Below are 17,086 nucleotides of genomic sequence, written 5' to 3'. Positions count from 1 at the left end.
CTTCAAGAAGCAGACACATCCTCGACGACAACAACAGGTTGCCCACACCGCAAGAATGAGATGGCAAGAATTGCTACAAAAATGGACCGGCGAGACCGGGCCCCCAGGTTCCAGCCGAGCAACAACAACTCTCCGCGCTATCCCCCCATCGTCATTGCCAGCGCACAATTCATTGGACCGCGCTCTGATACGATGAGAGGGAGCATGTTGATCTCGAGGTCAGCTCGTCCCCCTCGCCAATATCGAATGGGAGACAGCCGGCCACCTCGACAGGGCGTGTGGTGGTGTGGTTGTGGGCTTGAAGACGTGGTGGGCCATGATTGGATTGATTACATGGTGGCTTTCCATTTCGTACCACACCCGGCCAGAAGCTGGCGCGGGAAGATAAAGCCAAACCCGAACGGCAGGTCAAGCTGCATTCGCTGACACCATGTCTTACCATTGAGATCCCAGCCTGGCCTGGCCGACCTCTGGCAACATCCTTCTCCGGTCGGGGGTCGGTGTTTTGGAAGCAATCAGTTAACAACCCCCAGAGGTAGCCGGTGAGCCAAGTACCTAGCGAGACTCAAGAATAATCAACAGATCACGGATGAGGGACGACGAGCTACAATTGTGGAGGATTGGAGTTCGTATTGCGCTGTACAGCGGAGGAAACGTTCTTTAGGTTCGGTATCGGTAACCTCTACCTGTCATATCTCGCACGCAGCGAGTCAAGGTATACCTATACATGGGACGGAAAGGACATGCCATGTGTTGATCGGCGGATAGACATGTTATCGAACATTGTCAAAAGCTCTATCGGATTGCGCCAAGCGACCTGGCACTTCTAGCCTCGTTGCTTTTCCATTCTTCGAAAGCCAAACCGAGAGTTCTGGTTGTTCTCTGACTGTCTGCCAGGTGGCATCTCGAATGGCGATACCTCCGTGCTGCTGTCGGAACGTTGAAGGGCCCCAGAAGGTCCAGTTCCATCTGTACCCCGTCGTGCCCGTGATGCTGCTGCAAGGCGTCAGGGCCTGAGCCCTACCGGGACGCAGGAAAGCTAACGGACGGACCTGGGAGCCTGAAGCTTGTGATCGGCTTCGATGGATGGACCTCCGAAGTTTTCTATTTCCGTTCAAGATCCCCGACGACACTCCACGGATGGACTCGGCGAACACACACAGCGACGTTTTGATACTGCACCTTGAGGCGACTATGTGGGTGTTGCGAGTCTCATAGCACCAAGGTAGAGTTCCCCGGTAGAATTGGGAGATACACTGTGTACAAGGTGAAACCATATCCACTCCATCTTCTTTGGCTCTGTGTACTGTGTAAGGCTGATACGCTGTGCTGCCCAACCCTTGCCAGGACAGGCTTACCCACGACAACGGCGGCGTAAGGTACAGGTAAACAAAAAAAAAAAAAACCTGAAACAAGCCAACGAGACGCCATCTCTAGCAAAAGAAGAATTATGATTGGTAGCAATTCATTAATGCACAAGCACCTAACCGCTCTGCATTCGCTCCATGCAAGCGTGGGTGTCCCAGTTCCTTCCTTTCGACTGCCAATGCCTCTGGTGATGGGCGCGGTAGGTGCAATACGATCTTCTGGCGTTCGTTACCGGCGGATACGGGTTTGGTTTTTTTATACTGAGCCAGTATCATCGAGTCGTGTAATAGATTCGATATTACCGAGAGGTATATTCCATCCATCTCTGTCGATACTTGATAGGTACTGCTGTGGTTTCCTAATATGAAATTCACCGGTGATGAAGAGGGACCTGCGTGGTTGCCCTTGTCTGCTCCTCAACTTCCCGTTACCTCAACTGTGAATTGCAGGTCAAGGTAACCCAGAATGCAGGGACTCGGTGCGTTACTACCTCCGAACCTGTTGATTTCTGATTCCCGAATTCAGAACCGGGTCGAGATAAGGCATGTCGTGGATCTTAAAAAGTTCACTGGACAGACATGGATGGTACGGGGACGAAGAAACAAAAGATTACCTGACCCTGCATGTGCATCTTGCGCCAATGATAGAGGTATGGATCATTAACAAGATCAAAGGGTTATTCCTACCGTAACATTCACAGACGTACAGGGAAAGGGCTGCTGTTGACATTAAACCTGAGACTCTCAAGTCCCTGCCTGAGTGAAAAGGAGAACTCAAGAATTCGGGAATTTTCGAAGGGTGCGTGATGATACCGGGGAACGCCTAGGAACAAGAGGTTGTCTCACCAAAACTTCCTGCTACAGTGTACCATGGAGGTGGGCCATTTTTGGGTACGTGAAAACTGTAGCATCGCGACTTTGCTTTTGAAGACAAATTTGAATGTCAAACTTGGCGATTTCATCGTGTCAGTTGGCGAAGGGTACCCGTGGAGATAGGGTGGCCTTTTTCACCCATCCCCACTTCTGTAGGAGAGTGGGGATGGGTCAGAAAGCCACCCTATCTCCACGGGTAATCTGATCTTGTATTTTTTTCAAACAGAAAACTCGCAAGTCATACATCCAGTAACGAGTCTCAAGAGTGCCACGCATAAGCAATAGCCCAACCAACTCGAACACCCCAGCGAACTTCCTCATGCTGCACATGGTTCTCGATTCGGAGCCTGCTCCCGTGGAGTTAAGAACACTGATTTCCAGCATCACCGCCTCCAGACCGTATCATGATACCAGATCCGATGCGCCAGGTAAGTTTGGTCTTCACCATCAGGCGAATTATTGTTCGCCTGGATGGCGGGTTGTCTCTGAGACGGTACCTATCTGCCCTGCTTTGCCAAAAATGACTTTGACGAGATCAAGTGACCGAGAAACCAGCCAGTCTCTGAAGACCACGAATCTTTTGCGGGACACCAACCAGTGCACCCCCAGAGAGACCCGAGGAACACTTTCCAAGGTGCCACGAATTCCAAACAACCACGCGAGGGAGGCTCTCCCGCACACCTATCATGGAAACCTTTTCAGACAGGTGATACTCACTCCTGAGCCCTGCGTTGAGATTCAGCTCTGTGATTGCGCGCCCAGAACAGAGATTCAGGGCTTCATCACACATTGGTTGCAATCGCCTTCCCTTCGACTCGAACTTACGGTGTAGAGGTTGAGCTGTACAAGTAAGTCTCAGGGGAAGCGGTAGACTGACACTGCGGGAAAGATACCGCACCGGCAAGGTAGAGCGTCAGAAAACTCCCAAACTTTAGTACCTATGTACCAGCTACTTGCCCCGTGTCGGAGCCGGGCCTGATCAGGTATGTGAGTGGTGGACGTTTCGAGGTCATCGGTCTTATGACACCGTCCACGATGACAGTAGAAAAGTATCAAAGCGCTAGGCGTGGTACTGCGAAAAACCAAAAGTCATCGTTGATTCGGACCCGGTGATGACGGGAAGGTCGGGGCATCGGCTACACGGCGCAGCCGAGTGGGGTCGCCGATCGGAGAGTGTGGGGCTTGTTGCCGGCCGGGTGGGGTAACCGATGAGATTCTTCCCCGGCTGCAGCCGGCCAGCCAACACGGCGCGGGTTTGACGATCCGCCAGAATGGGTGTTTCGGCAAGCTTTTTGCCGGATCGCTTGCTGTGAGATTGTTAGACAACGCAACTAATTCAGGTACAGCGCGGGACAGCAAAAGGGAACATACCCGAAGGCCATGGCAATGCTAGTTGTGAAGTGAAGCAAGAACGGTGTAATGCCTCCTTGGCTGCTTAGCATGCCTTGAAGAAGTGCTTCTTAACCCCCTATTCGCTCAACGCTTTGAGAACGCATGTAGACAACACTGAGAGATTCTGCCTCACTTCAGTCACTAAACCCTACAGACATTGCACTGAATCGCTTTTCCACGTGTACATACCCGCGATCGTCTTTTACATCGTACAGAACTGATCAAAAGAGTATACCTCACTTTTTCGACACTGATCTCGACAAGCGGTTCCCAGCGAGAATCTCTGCTACAGCCTCGGATCCACGAGTGTTTTTTGGCGATCACCGAGAAGGGTGGTGTTTGAGAGGCCCGTGACACTGGGAACGCTTTGACCTTATAGGGTTCATCCGGTTCCTTTTCAAATTCTTCAAGGCCACAAAGTAAATCCGCGAAATAGGTTCCGGATCTCCGACGGTGAACTTTTCTGTGGCCATCGGATGCCAAGTTGGTCTTCTTGGTAAGGTGGCCTGACTCAAAAGAGCGCATACTCAAGGTGATGCGGCAGGAGACCAAAGCAGGCTGGCGGAGTTCGATCTGTTGCATGTTGGAATCCGGAAGGTCTGATTCTGCAGTGTCCTACATTCACATGCAAACCTCTTTCGCGTCTTGGGACGTTATCTCAAACACGCAATCCAGCAGCAGGAGTCATAGGTACATATGCACTGGGCATTTCACGCTGTCCGGCGCCGCCTGATTTTATATGATGTCTGCCCGTTTTTGCACCACCAAAGCCCGAACCACCGGTTCAGATGAAATGGGCCGTTTTGGGCACCGGCCGGGCCGGACCGGTTTTCGTCGGTTCCATAGGGAAACTTGGCACTGATCGATCTACTACGTAGTTGTTCGTTTGGAGATCAACGAAAAATCACACGTAGTGAGTACCTGTCGACAATGGCAAGGGGGGCAGCCTGAGACCTGCATAGAACGAGCAAAGAGATATTCTCGAAATCCAACGCTCATGCACTTGATTCAATGGCTTCAAAACAGCTCTCAGTCTTGCTATTCCAAGATACCGTTTAAGTCCACTTGAGGCTGAGGAAGAAAGGTGTTGTGACACTGCTATTGCATATGACAGCAGATCTTGGAATGTTAGAGTCAAAGCGGGAAAAGGTTGCTGTGGGGAAGGAGCTATGTTAGTGCGATTGTAGCTTCCGCAGCCAAAATGCCCCGCATTACTAACAAATGGCGAGCATCGATGAGGAGCAGACGAGGAGCATATGCATAACACACTAACATGACCCCATTCTCGGGAACACTCGTTTGAAATCCTTTGGTGAACGCGCAGATCTGACGTTATGTTGAATGCATTCCTGAACAGGGCCATTGACCGCAAAACCCCATAAGCACGACAAATCGCCAGATTGAAAGAATGATGAGGCGAAGATGGAGAACCATGACTTGATCGCAGAGCAAGATGGTGTGTCTGTTTTTGTTTTGTTTTGTCTCGTTCCCCATCTCCTCCTGGCCAGCTGGCCTACTCCCGAGCGGTTTCGCGGTTTCTTTGCAACCTTGGCAATCTGACAAGTTGCCGCTCGGGCATTTCTCCTCACCCGAACTTTTCTCTTCCTGGCGCCAGCTGCCAGCCGAGGAACTCCACGCCGGGCCTGACCTGTAAAGTGAAGAAGCAACACACTCCGTTGGTTTCGTTCTTTGTATCCGTAGCCTCTCGTCTTCTCGATACATACCTTCCAAGTTTACGCCGGTTTACAGCCCTGAGAACCGTTACTCACTAAAAGATGAGTCTGAGAACTGGCACTAACCTCGATAATGAATGCATATACTTGGACTTACCTCGTAGTTCCATGATACCTCTACGCCTCCGGCATTAAACATGATGTACCCTTTACGTCTCTGCCTTCCCAAGTCAAGGTCCAAGCAACAGCGGGAACCCGTCGCGTCTTCGTCGCAACTCCCACCCGAGCTAATGTCGTTTCTAGGCACCTGCTGGCCCATGGCTCAGAACCTACCTGACCTGGACACTTGCTGTCTGTTGGCAGTCCTGTTTACGACGGCAATAACTGGGAGGCTCAAGAAGCCATTGACTTGCTCACTGTTTGCTGCCCGGTGTTCGAATAGTCAGTTCCTAGAAACGAGAAACCATGACCAAAGCCGTCCGAAACGAAATCGAAGTGTCACAGACAGAAGAGTGGACGTCGACTGCTCCTGTACACAGTGAGATCTTTCTATACACACACATGAAAGTACAACCACCCTCAGAGCATTCAGCTTGCTACAGTTGGAATACAATAAAGATACTGTATACTTGAGCTTCCAGTGGACGACTTGATTCCCTATTATCGTTGGTCGTAGTATCAAACAAGAGAAAAAGTAAGGTAGCCAGCTAACCAAAAGTGGCTTCCAGTTTGCAACTGGCTTTCCAACTGTAACTCTTGCTTTTGCCTTCCCTTCGCAGCCGTTGAGACAGGACAGGACCGGTTGCAAGGCGCATTTGAGAAGAAGCTTCTACATGCCTCCCGGCTCGCCTCCCTTTCAGACTTCAGTAACTTCTATCTTATCATTGAACATTGCGTCTTCCATGGGTTGTACCTGCTTGTTTCCTTCCCGCAGAGCAAGGAATTGCACCACCTCTACCTATGCGACCAAGAAGGCTTTGGTTTTCTAACGACGCTGGGACTAGCAGCATGGGGCTCCAAACCTCGCGCTAATGCTGAACAGGCAGTGAATTTCGGCGTGGTAACCCGCTCAGTTCTGTTTGGGTCAATGTAACGAGAAGAGAGTATTGAAAATCCAGATCGCGACCTGGGTGGTTGGTCGTCGCCCACTTCCCTTTCCAGCCCGGGGAGGGGGTTTGTGACAACAGGGATAATCAAGATTTGGACCCCCTTGGCTACGTGTTTACTTGGGCGTTTTTTTTTTTTTTGCTCAGGAAGGCCATTGGGGCCAACGCCTGCCAATCAGAGCGGCGGGCGAATTCGAGAACCGAGACGAAAGCTCGCTTTCCTCCCGTATGAGAGATACCTGGTACCTAGAATAGCGGAGCAATTGTGGGCAGGGCACCCACCACAAGTTTCCCACCAGGCACTGTACCTGGGCTGCCCCAGCACGGCCGCTCCCACACTCGGCAGGCCCCAACACTCGTGGGCCTATGGCGCCAGTGAAGTTGGGTAGGCCTGGCTTTGGCTACAAGGTAAGGTACTGTGTGTGATGATGCGGAAACCGAAACGGTCGACCGGCCGGGCCTGCTGTCTGTTTTCGCAGTCCAGTCTTCGCCTAGTACCCGTCTATCTATCCATCCGACCCCGGGCTCTCCATCTCGACTTCCCGTCCTCGCTCCTCACCACCACCGTGACCTAAATCCAGCCGGGCCCCGTCCTCCCTCTCCCCAGCTCTTCCCACTTCAGTTCCTTCGCTTTCCTTTCCCCGACTCCCTCTATCCACCCGCCTCCCCATTTTCTCCCACCTGCACGCTCTTGGCAGAGAGGTGCATTGCAAGGAAAGCAGGTTCCTGTGAGGTTAGTTGAGAAAGAGAAGGTAAGTGTACACTGCGCTGTACTCGCAACTCGAGCAGCCGTCTGAACGGGGAACACTCAAAAATTTTACGGGTGAGCTAATTCCTCAACTTCAATCTTTTAGGACCGACCAGCACGCAGCCATTCACCCATTACGCGACGGGACCATTCCACTTCACCTCTTATCCGATCACCATTTACCTGCATTGGTTGCCCAGTTTTCCTCTTCACCATTATCCGCGGGGAAATCGACAAAACAAGAGTCACGACTTGGAGCTCGAGCATCTTTTTTTTCTTGTCTCGGCAGGTTTTTTATCACAAGGAGACGATCGAATCTCTCGGTTTTCCGGCTCTTGTTGCATGTGCTTCGCCATCAATCAGACCACGCATGAGCTGCATTGCGTCTTTGGTTCTGCATAAATAAGGCTTGGAAAACATCGATACCAGCTGTGGCTGTTCTTGGAGGCATTGCATCAACAGGGCACGCATCGGAGACCGGTACGGCGTGATCGCACACTGCGAAAAGCACACGAATCAGCAGCTTTTTTTTCCCCGGGCATTGTTAAGGTCGCGTCTGCTTGAACGTCTCATGCTAGTTGGACACTTCCCACCTTTTATTTTCACCACATACAAGTAGTCGGACGGCCCTCAACCTCTTCAACCTGTTTCCGTTTGCTCAACAAGCACTGAGCTACAAAACCCGAACGACCCCCCGACAACCCATCTTTCGTTAACTCCCACCACAGCCAGTCCCCGTTTCAGTACCAGCAGCCGCTTATCGTCTGGCAGTACTCGACACGAGCATCACGCCCAGATACATCAACGCACATACGGTCCCACACTCTCGGGACCTCGTTGCCCGCCATTCCCCCCAGCCATCAACTCTCTGGTCCACCGGGCCAGCAAGGCTCAGGACCCGAGTCCTATCCGACCATGAACCCCAACGGACCAGCTGACGTCTACTACGGACAAATGTCCCAGGGCAGTTCGATGCCCGTAACGACGGTGCCTTCCCACTCCCATTACTCTTCTCAGCAGCCTCCGCCACTGTTGCAACCTGGTTCAACCTATGCTCACCAGTATGGTAACCCCCAATATGGATATGCCAATGCTCTTAGCTCGCCGGCCCCGATTCCGCCGTCTCTTCCCCCGTCCATGAACCCGATGGCCGGCCAATCGGTCTTGCCGCTTCCTGGCAGCGGCAGCATGAATCCTGCTGCTTACGCACCCGGCGGTTTCGACACAACTGGCCAAGTAGCACCCCCCGGTATGAAGCCTCGTGTCACTGCCACACTGTGGGAGGATGAAGGCAGTCTGTGCTTCCAGGTTGAAGCGAGAGGCATCTGTGTTGCTCGCAGGGAAGACAATGCCATGATCAACGGCACCAAGCTCCTCAACGTCGCTGGCATGACCCGCGGACGCCGTGACGGTATTCTCAAGAGCGAGAAGGTCCGCCACGTTGTGAAGATTGGCCCGATGCACCTCAAGGGTGTCTGGATCCCCTTCGAGAGAGCCTTGGATTTCGCCAACAAGGAAAAGATCACTGAGCTCCTTTATCCTCTGTTCGTACACAACATTGGTGCCCTCCTGTACCACCCCACCAACCAGAGCCGGACCAGCCAGGTCATGGCCGCTGCTGAACAACGTAGGAAAGACAGCCATGGCCAACTTCGCGGCCCCCCCGGGTTGCCATCCCTCCAACAACATCACCACCACTCCATGCTTCCAGGCCCCCCGTCCTTGCCCTCGCATCCTGGCATGGGACGGCCGGCGCTTGACCGTGCACACACCTTCCCTACGCCGCCAACTAGTGCCTCGAGCGTGATGGGCTCAATGGGCAATTCGGACGGCTATCAGTGGAGTCAACAAAGCATGAATGGCCCGCAGGGCAACAGCTCGATTTCTCTCGACACAAGCCTTGGTAGCAACGCTCGATCGATGCCTAACACGCCGGCAACGACGCCCCCAGGTTCGACAATCCAGAGCATGCAGAACTATCCGCCCGTCAGCCAGTCGTATGGAGACAGCTCTCGGCAGATGTACCACGGACAGTCTGCTCAACAAGCTCAGTACCAGAGCCAACAGCACTACTCTAACCAACCGCAGCATCAAGAGCGGTCCGTCTACAGCCAAAGCAGCTATATCAAGAACGATATGGGCCCGCCGTCCGGTAGACCTACCGGTCAGTCCAACGACGCATCCGACTCCAAGCCGCCTACTGGCATGATTCACCAAGGCCAAGGGCAGAGCGACTCCGGTACTCATGCAGGTTCCGAAGAGGATGATGATGCGAACAACGAGGCCGAGTACACCCACGACAGCGGCGGCTATGATGCGAACCGCGGGTCTTACAACTACAACACACAAGCCGTTAACTCGCTGCCGCACGATCACGGTCTTGCCCCTGAGATTGGTGGCTCCCCCCATCAGGCTGGATCAGGCCGCGCTACCCCAAGAACCGCAGCGGCGCCTACGAGCTATTATTCTGGGCAGGGCTACCATACTCCCCCGCGCGGCCAAACCTCGAGCAGCTTGTACAATGTTATGAGCAACGAGCGAACCGGTAGCAACGGCACTCAGGGAAATGAGATGTACGCGGGCCAGGCTGACATGCCCAGTTCCCTGCAGAACAGCTACTCGGCCCAGACATCCGTTATGAACGGGAGCTCCGGCGGGCTGAAGCGAGGACGGGACGATGACGATGATGGCGGTAGGCCTACGACCAGCGCCCCAAACTTGGGTCCAGGAATGGATATGAAGCGTCGCAAAACGATGATGGACGGCGGCAGCCTCCCATCACCTACATACACGACCACCATCTCGCAAGCCGCACCATCAGCTATCGCGGCCCAGAGGCGGAGGTAAACATTGAGTGAGGGGTATACCGCCAAACTCTCACATACACAGCGCACCTTACACAGCGCATTGTTTTGTATTTTTCACGGCGACATAGAGCGACTTGACGGGATTTTCAGTCGGCTGACTGTCTCAGCCAAGTCCCAACGAGCTACGATTTCTCAGTTTCAGTGTCATGATGATGGCTTGTACATGGCTCATGAATCATGTGGATCCGCATAAAGATTATGATAGCCACGGGCACCTTTTCTATCCGATCCTCTTGTCTTTTAGACCGGACGATAGAGGTTGGGGCCGGTGGCTTACGAGAAAACGTCGCATCGAAACCGCCTATAACGAACCTAGGCGGAAGAGGAGGAGAACAATCAGGAGGGGTCGGAAAACGGTAGTTGGTGGTAAATATCCAGGCGCTGGTCTCGGTGCCGGTACTGGTTTTCACCTACCGTTCAACCTTGGGTTGAGCTGCTAAGCCAGGTTGCTTCTGCGCTTGACATTGCCCGACCTACGGCCACTGCCATGCAAAGAAGCCAAGTGCGCGACCCCTCTGGAAGCGTCTCGCGCCGTTTTCTTTTTCTTTTGTTGTTTTATGACGTTTTCATTCATGTTCGGCTTGACGACGCTTATGACCTTTATGTTATGATTTTTGTTCGACTAAAAAAAGGCGGGACGGGAGTAGGTGTTGATGAGAAGCGTGGGAGGTGGTATGCTTCTTTTTCTCTCGTCTGATTTGGGCTTGGAAACACATGGCTCGGTGGGTTGCCTTTCTCTGGGTCACGACTTTATGAAGGAGCTTGTAAATACGACTTTAGAGGAATATCATCAATGCATGCCTGAGTTGAGTGGTGCCTGAGGAGCCTTGGGTTAGCCTTCATCACTCAACTCTTTTTAACGTACCTTACTTGTACACTACATGGGAGATCCATCCATCATGTGCTGCCGTGGCGTTTTATGTGCCGGGACGTGACACTACGCTAACAACAGCGGAAAAGTGAAATCAAGCGGCAAGTCAAGATACGGATACGCAACAGCAACACGGCAACGCACGTCCCTCGTTTGACTCGAACAGGCTCACATAAGGAAGGACCAGGCACGTCAGGGGCAAGATGGGCACATCAATGTGGATGGAAGTCAGGGTTCCGGTAGGTACTAAGCTCAAGCTGAGCTCTTCTGCGTAGTGTACGGGTATCCAGCATGAACCTCAAGGTACCTGCTAGGCTGTTAGCACAGGGCAATCACCAGGTTTCCATGCCAGCCGGGCAGGCTCGCCAGGCCCCCCATTGCCCCCCATTTAGAGGGGGACACAGCGTGACCCAGGTTGCATGGGAAAACAAAGAAACAAAACACAAATGCAGGGGCAACGCTCAACGCAACTCAATCGCAGCCCACACTTTGCTCATTTCCTGATCAACGTTTCCCACTAAATCCACAACCACCATCGACCGCGACCTACACCATTCAGATTCATCCCCCACTATTTCCGAGTTTGACCAGGGGAATATCTCGGGGGCTGTTGTAAGGCACGCCACGCTTGGTCTACGCCCTCGTCTGTAGAGGTCCATTATGCTTGGGCCGCTTTCGCCGATGCCGAGTTCTGTTCTCAATCTTTCAACCCCTATCAGCAACCATCGACAAGAAATCCCCGACATCATGGACATGGATCTAGACGACGCTCCTTCGAGGAGAAATAACACACAGCAAACTACCGCGGGCGACAACGTCGATAACAGCGAGAGCAGCGAAGCTGGCAACACGACATCGCCGCCCATCGGCCGTGATCCCTCGCCGCCGAAATCTGCCCGCCCCATGTCGCGCATCATCTCCGGCAACGAGCTCTCCCCTCTGAAGATTCTCCAGCACCAGCCGCAACAGCAGCCATTGCAGGTGCCTGAAAGCGCCGAGTCCCCTCTATCGCCTGCGGCAAAGAGCATGGCCCCGCCCCCGCTTCCCCAAAGCGCCCGCAAAACACCCATCAAGCGTTTTCCCGTCAAGATCAACCCTTCGTTGCCTGGCAGCGAGGAGACGACACGCTCCTCGTCACGAGACTCGCAAGATCGTCACCGGATAAGCCTGCAGGACGTGATACGCGAAAACGGAGGCATCAAACAAGCAATCGACATATTCGAGGACGACGATGTTGACATGACCGGCATCGAGGGAGACAGTGGTCCTAAGGACACTCTTCTACAAAATACGTCGGGCAATAACACGGGCGGCGAACATGAACACGCGACACACGAAGACTCCGTCTGCGAAGGGAACGATACCATGGTTAGCACGTTCAGCACGTTTTCGGCTGTCCCAGACCTCACCAAGTTTTCACACATGCGATCCGAGAGCGCAAGCAGGTTCTCGGTGCTCGGTGGAGGGGTGTCGCCTACGAAACAGACACCGCGCGCAAACGGCCTGGTGCCGGATAATAGAACAACGACCGGGAAGAAGAGAGACTTCGACTCGGGCAACACCTCAAACCTGCTAGACTTTACGGATTCACTACGATATGGAGGCTATGGAGCACCACAGACATCGCCCACACGCCGCACCCAGTTCGCATCGCCGAGGCCTGGTAGTACTGACCCTCCCACCACGACACCCCAACGCCCGGGCAGCAATCTTTCCAACATCCTCGACTTTGACATCCCACCCATGCCGACACCGCGCAGCGTCCCGACCATCACGCCACGCGAACTTGAAACCCTGAAATCGGGCTTCCTTTCCGAGATCAGCAGCCTCAAGGCTTCGCTGAGCGGCAAGGAAGCAGAAGTCACGTCGCTGAAAACAGCTGTGAGCGACGCCGAGAAGCGGGTTGGCGAGTGCATGGAGCGGCTTCACGAGGTGGAGAGCATGCACGAGTCACTAGAGACCGAGAAAAATACCTGGGAGCGGCGGGGGCGGGAAATGGAGACTGTGTTGCGCCAGGTCAAGGAGGAGATCGTGCTCGGTCAGCGCGAGAGGGAGGAGCTTGAATTCAAGCTGGACGAGGCCGAGAAGCGTAGGGAGGCGGCCGAGATGATGGCCCAGGATGCCGAGAGCAAGATGGCCGGTATGCGTGCTGGTAAGGCCAGCGCGGAGGCTGCTGCTCACGAGTCGCCTGACAAGGCGAGGGGAGGACAACCATCGTCCAACAAGGAGGTGGAGATGGCAGTGGAGCGCGTAGCTCGCGAGCTTCATGCGCTGTACAAGAGCAAGCACGAAACCAAGGTGGCGGCACTCAAGAAGAGCTACGAGAGTCGCTGGGAGAAGAAGGTGCGCGACCTGCAGGCGCAGGTGGATGAGCTGAGCCGGGAGAACGAGGAGCTGCGAAAACAGAGGGACCAAGATAAGGCGGCGTTGGCGACCCTTAACCCGGCGCGGCTTACAGAGCTGGAGGAGGAGCGCAAGGCTGACCGGGCGCGGAATGCGGTGCAGATCACGGAGTTCGAGGCCGAGGTGGAGAAGCTTGTGGCGATTCTCCAGACAGTCAAGGACGATAATGATGAACTCAGGACACTCTTGGAACAGGAGAGAATCGAAAAAGGAGAGCTGGTTCGCCTGGCCGAGGAGATGATGAGCATGCAACAAGAGCCGCCGACGCCTGCGCCCGCGCCTGCACCTACCCACCTGTCGACTGCCAATGGCCGGGGCCTTTCCGACCGTAGGGTAAGCGATATGAGCGCCACTAGTAACGGCGATGGTGGACATCATGCGCCGCAGCCAGCGAGCATGACCTCCAAGATTGGAGCGAAGCCAAGACTGGGTCTCGGCGGTGGGCCGGGCGCCGTACGCGCGCCGACAAAGACACAGTCAGCATCCGGAATCGCTCCTCCGTCGGGTATGGAGGGGGCCTTCCGGGCCGGTGGTGTCGGACGCCCGACTAGCATGAGGGCGCCGGGCGGAAGTGGCCTCGGGCTGAAGGCCTCGGCGGCGAGCAGAATCGGGCTTGGTGGCGGCTCGGGTCACGGAAGGGCTCAGAGCGCTACGGCATCGGGGCCGAATGGCGTGAGTGGGTTGCCGCGGCCGGGGTCGGGAATGGGATTGAGAGGTAGCGGGACCTTGGGCGGTGGTACCACTGGTTTTGGCGGTACGGGGGGCTATCGGGGACACTGAGGAGGTGTGACCAAGCCTACAAGTACAACCCAACCTCTTGTCATGAAGGTTTTGAAGCAACAAGATAAAGGAGGCGGAGAGGGCGGCAACGGGGAGGGTGCGATTACAACCACCACTCCAACCAGAACGACAACGAAACGAACTGATGCGAAATGAATGTGTTCAGATTACCTTTTGACTTTTCTACATTATATCCACATACGCCTTATTCTGTCTTTTGTCTGGTGGAAAGATCGGCAAGACAACAGAGATTGGAGTAATACAATCATGCTTTTCCCCTACCGTTCTTGCCTCTCTTCTACATATATAGATAGGATCGGTGCCATAGATACGTACCCCTTGCTTCAGCGATTTGATCCTATTTATCTTGTAAAGACCAATGACCTTTGATGCTCCACTGTCATGTACCTGTGAAAAGCCCTGGCGAGCTATACTAGAGGTATACTTCCGTTAGCTGCCATGCCCGCGATTAAGGTCGTCTCTTTGGTCTCAGGCTTGGGTGGTTTCCAGGTCGATCATGACAAATTCACATATATACAAGTCGGTGAACCTTGGCGTGTTCGTTCCAACCTGACACAAGATGGGATGAAAGTCATTGTACTCATATAATCTAGCTACCCGCCTTTTCCCGCCCTTCTTAACCCCTTTTACCAAGTAAACAAACAAACAAACAAACTAACCCTTTCAACCCATTACCGTAACCCCCATTCCCACCTTTGTACCCCCCAAACCCACTCAAATAGCCAACCTCTCATGCTTAAACCGCCTCTTCCCCTCTCCCTCTCCATAAACCGCACTCACATGTCCCTGCCCCCTAATCTTATACTTGTAAATCATCAACCCCTCCAAACCCACCGGACCGCGCGAGTGGATCTTGTTAGTGCTGATACCGACCTCGGTACCAAAGCCGTAGCGCATGCCGTCCGCGAACCGGGTCGACGCGTTCCAGTACGCGCCCGAGGCGTCCACGGCCGACATGAAGCGCTCGGCTTCGTCCTTGTCCGAAGTCAGGATCGCCTCGGTGTGGTGCGAGCCGTGGGTGTTGATGTGGGCGATGGCGGCGGACAGGTCGGGGACGGTCTTGACTGCGAGGACGAGCGAGAGGAATTCGGTGTTGTAGTCCTCGGGGGTGGCGTCGACAACAGTGATGTTGCTGGAAGAAAGGGCAGACTTGGAGGCGGCGTCGCAACGTAGCTCAACGCCCTTGGCGGCTAAGGCGGCGGCGACGGCGGGGAAGACGGTGTTCAGAGCGGATTCCTGGACGAGAAGGGTCTCGACGCTGTTGCAGGCGGCCGGGTAGCTGGTCTTGGCGTCGACGACGACGTCGGCGGCCAGCTTGGGGTCGGCAGAGGCGGTCAGGTAGATGGAGCAGAGGCCGTCGGCGTGGCCGAGGACGGGGATCTTGGTGTTGTCCTTGATGTAGCGCACCAGCTCGTTGGAGCCGCGGGGGATGACGAGGTCGATGTCGCGGTCGAGGGCGAGCAGCTGCGGGATGGACTCGCGCGTGGTGACGAGCTGGATGGCGCCGTTGGGCACGCTGGTCTGGGAGAGGGCTTGGGAGATGACGGTGCTGATGGCCACGAACGACTCGGTCGACTCCTTGCCGCCCTTGAGGATGGCCGCGTTGCCGGACTTGACGGCCAGCGCCGCGATGTTGGCGATCACTTCAGGGCGAGCCTCGAAGATGATGAGCAGCACGCCGATGGGGCAGGTGACGCGCTCCAGCTCCAGGCCGTCGTCCAGCTTGGTCCGCAGCGTGACGCGCCCGACGGGATCCTCCAGGTCGCGCACGTCCAGGATGCCCTTGAGCATGTCCTCCCACTTGCCCGTCTTGCCCAGGTCGAGGCGTGACACCAGGCTGGCGCTCAGCTTGCCGTCGGCGGCGGCTTGGCGGGCCAGCTCAAGGTCGCGGGCGTTGGCGGCCAGAATGTCGTCGCGCGCGGCAGTGAGGCCGGCGTGGATGGCCGTCAAGGCGTCGTTGCGGGCCTCGGCCGAGAGCGTGGCCAGCACGTGGGAGGCCGACTTGGCCGCCCGAGCCGCATCGGCGGGACTTGCGTTGGTGAGAGACATTTTTGTGCTTCCTTGTGTGTGAATTGATTAGCCACCTCTATATGAGACCTTGAAGGTTGGTGATGCTGGATGTAACTCACTTTGAGTAACTCACTTGAGGCCAAAAGTGGAGTTTGACTTATAGAGACGGGGGAGTAATGACAATGTACTGTACCGTTGCGGCGGGTGATGTTCCGGGTACCTCTACGGGGTATGTAACAGAGTTGTTACGGGGATCCAGATGTTCGGGGTGAGTCAAAGTTCTGGAACTTCTTGGCCTCTTTGCCCTGTAGCCCGTGTCCTCGGTATCCGTGCCGGTCGACGTACCGTGAGAGGTCTCGCTACGGAGCCGTGCAACGGGGGAATTCCGTCAACGCCAAGGGTGCCTGTACTCGTGCTGCAGTGGCCCCGTAACCGTTCCGTCCAGGCGCCGTTCAGTGGGTTATGCCATCGGATAGTGCATTGAGTGCCGAAGACCCGAGCGGGAGCGGGCTGGCTCCGGAAGTCGGAAGCGGGAACCAGTGGGAACCAATAAGAAACGTTTCCCACCGCCCATCGGGCCGTTCTGCCGCCTGCTCGTTTTTAGCGGCTCAGAGCGGCTCGTGCGAGCAAGAGCACATGAGCACATGAACACCGCCCAAAACGAGCAAGGGGAAATCCCACGATGCATCATTCCCAAAACCCAACGTCGTGTCGCCCTTGTTGGTACGATATGCCATCATGCGCAACGGAAAACCACTTGCATATGCCCGAAGTCGTCCCCGTTAACTACCGGCGTCTGCTGTGGACGGCCTTCGGAAGCTTGTTCGAACTTCGAAGCAGTTCATCCTTTTTAAGCTTCATGATGGATCCATGTCGACGGTGGATGTTCGTGGGCGCTAGAACTGACCTTTACCCTCTGTGTTTCGTTCTGGAAGACGCACCCTGGCATCGAGATGCCATCGGCACCTTATCCGA

The 17,086-nt window shown here is 54.8% G+C and overlaps 4 protein-coding genes across 4 annotated transcripts; 2 read left to right on the top strand and 2 right to left on the bottom strand.

The window, feature by feature from the left end:
* Positions 1-3,186: 3,186 nt before the first annotated feature.
* Positions 3,187-3,958, bottom strand: B0H65DRAFT_118524 (uncharacterized protein). The gene is made up of 2 exons (XM_062820688.1): positions 3,612-3,958; positions 3,187-3,547 (listed from the first exon to the last, which is right to left on the bottom strand). The coding sequence occupies exons 1-2, from the start codon at positions 3,680-3,682 to the stop codon at positions 3,301-3,303; spliced, it is 318 nt and encodes a 105-aa protein (XP_062684751.1). The 5' UTR covers positions 3,683-3,958; the 3' UTR covers positions 3,187-3,300.
* Positions 3,959-7,750: 3,792 nt separating this feature from the next.
* B0H65DRAFT_118494 (ascospore maturation 1 protein (Asm-1)) lies at positions 7,751-10,089 on the top strand. The gene has a single exon (XM_062820687.1). It carries the CDS (start codon positions 8,075-8,077, stop codon positions 10,004-10,006), a length of 1,932 nt encoding a protein of 643 aa, XP_062684750.1. The 5' UTR covers positions 7,751-8,074; the 3' UTR covers positions 10,007-10,089.
* Positions 10,090-11,344: 1,255 nt separating this feature from the next.
* B0H65DRAFT_519767 (uncharacterized protein) lies at positions 11,345-14,478 on the top strand. Its single transcript, XM_062828723.1, has 2 exons — positions 11,345-13,049; positions 13,104-14,478. The coding sequence occupies exons 1-2, from the start codon at positions 11,558-11,560 to the stop codon at positions 14,078-14,080; spliced, it is 2,469 nt and encodes an 822-aa protein (XP_062684749.1). The 5' UTR covers positions 11,345-11,557; the 3' UTR covers positions 14,081-14,478.
* On the bottom strand, positions 14,461-16,314 carry B0H65DRAFT_457947 (gamma-glutamyl phosphate reductase). Its single transcript, XM_062826377.1, has one exon. The coding sequence runs from the start codon at positions 16,148-16,150 to the stop codon at positions 14,816-14,818; it is 1,335 nt and encodes a 444-aa protein (XP_062684748.1). The 5' UTR covers positions 16,151-16,314; the 3' UTR covers positions 14,461-14,815.
* Positions 16,315-17,086: the final 772 nt, after the last annotated feature.

Source organism: Neurospora tetraspora, assembly GCF_033439725.1.
Source record: "Neurospora tetraspora strain CBS 560.94 chromosome Unknown B0H65scaffold_2, whole genome shotgun sequence".
Lineage (NCBI taxonomy): Eukaryota > Fungi > Ascomycota > Sordariomycetes > Sordariales > Sordariaceae > Neurospora > Neurospora tetraspora.
This window is presented reverse-complemented; position numbering and strand designations above follow the sequence as displayed.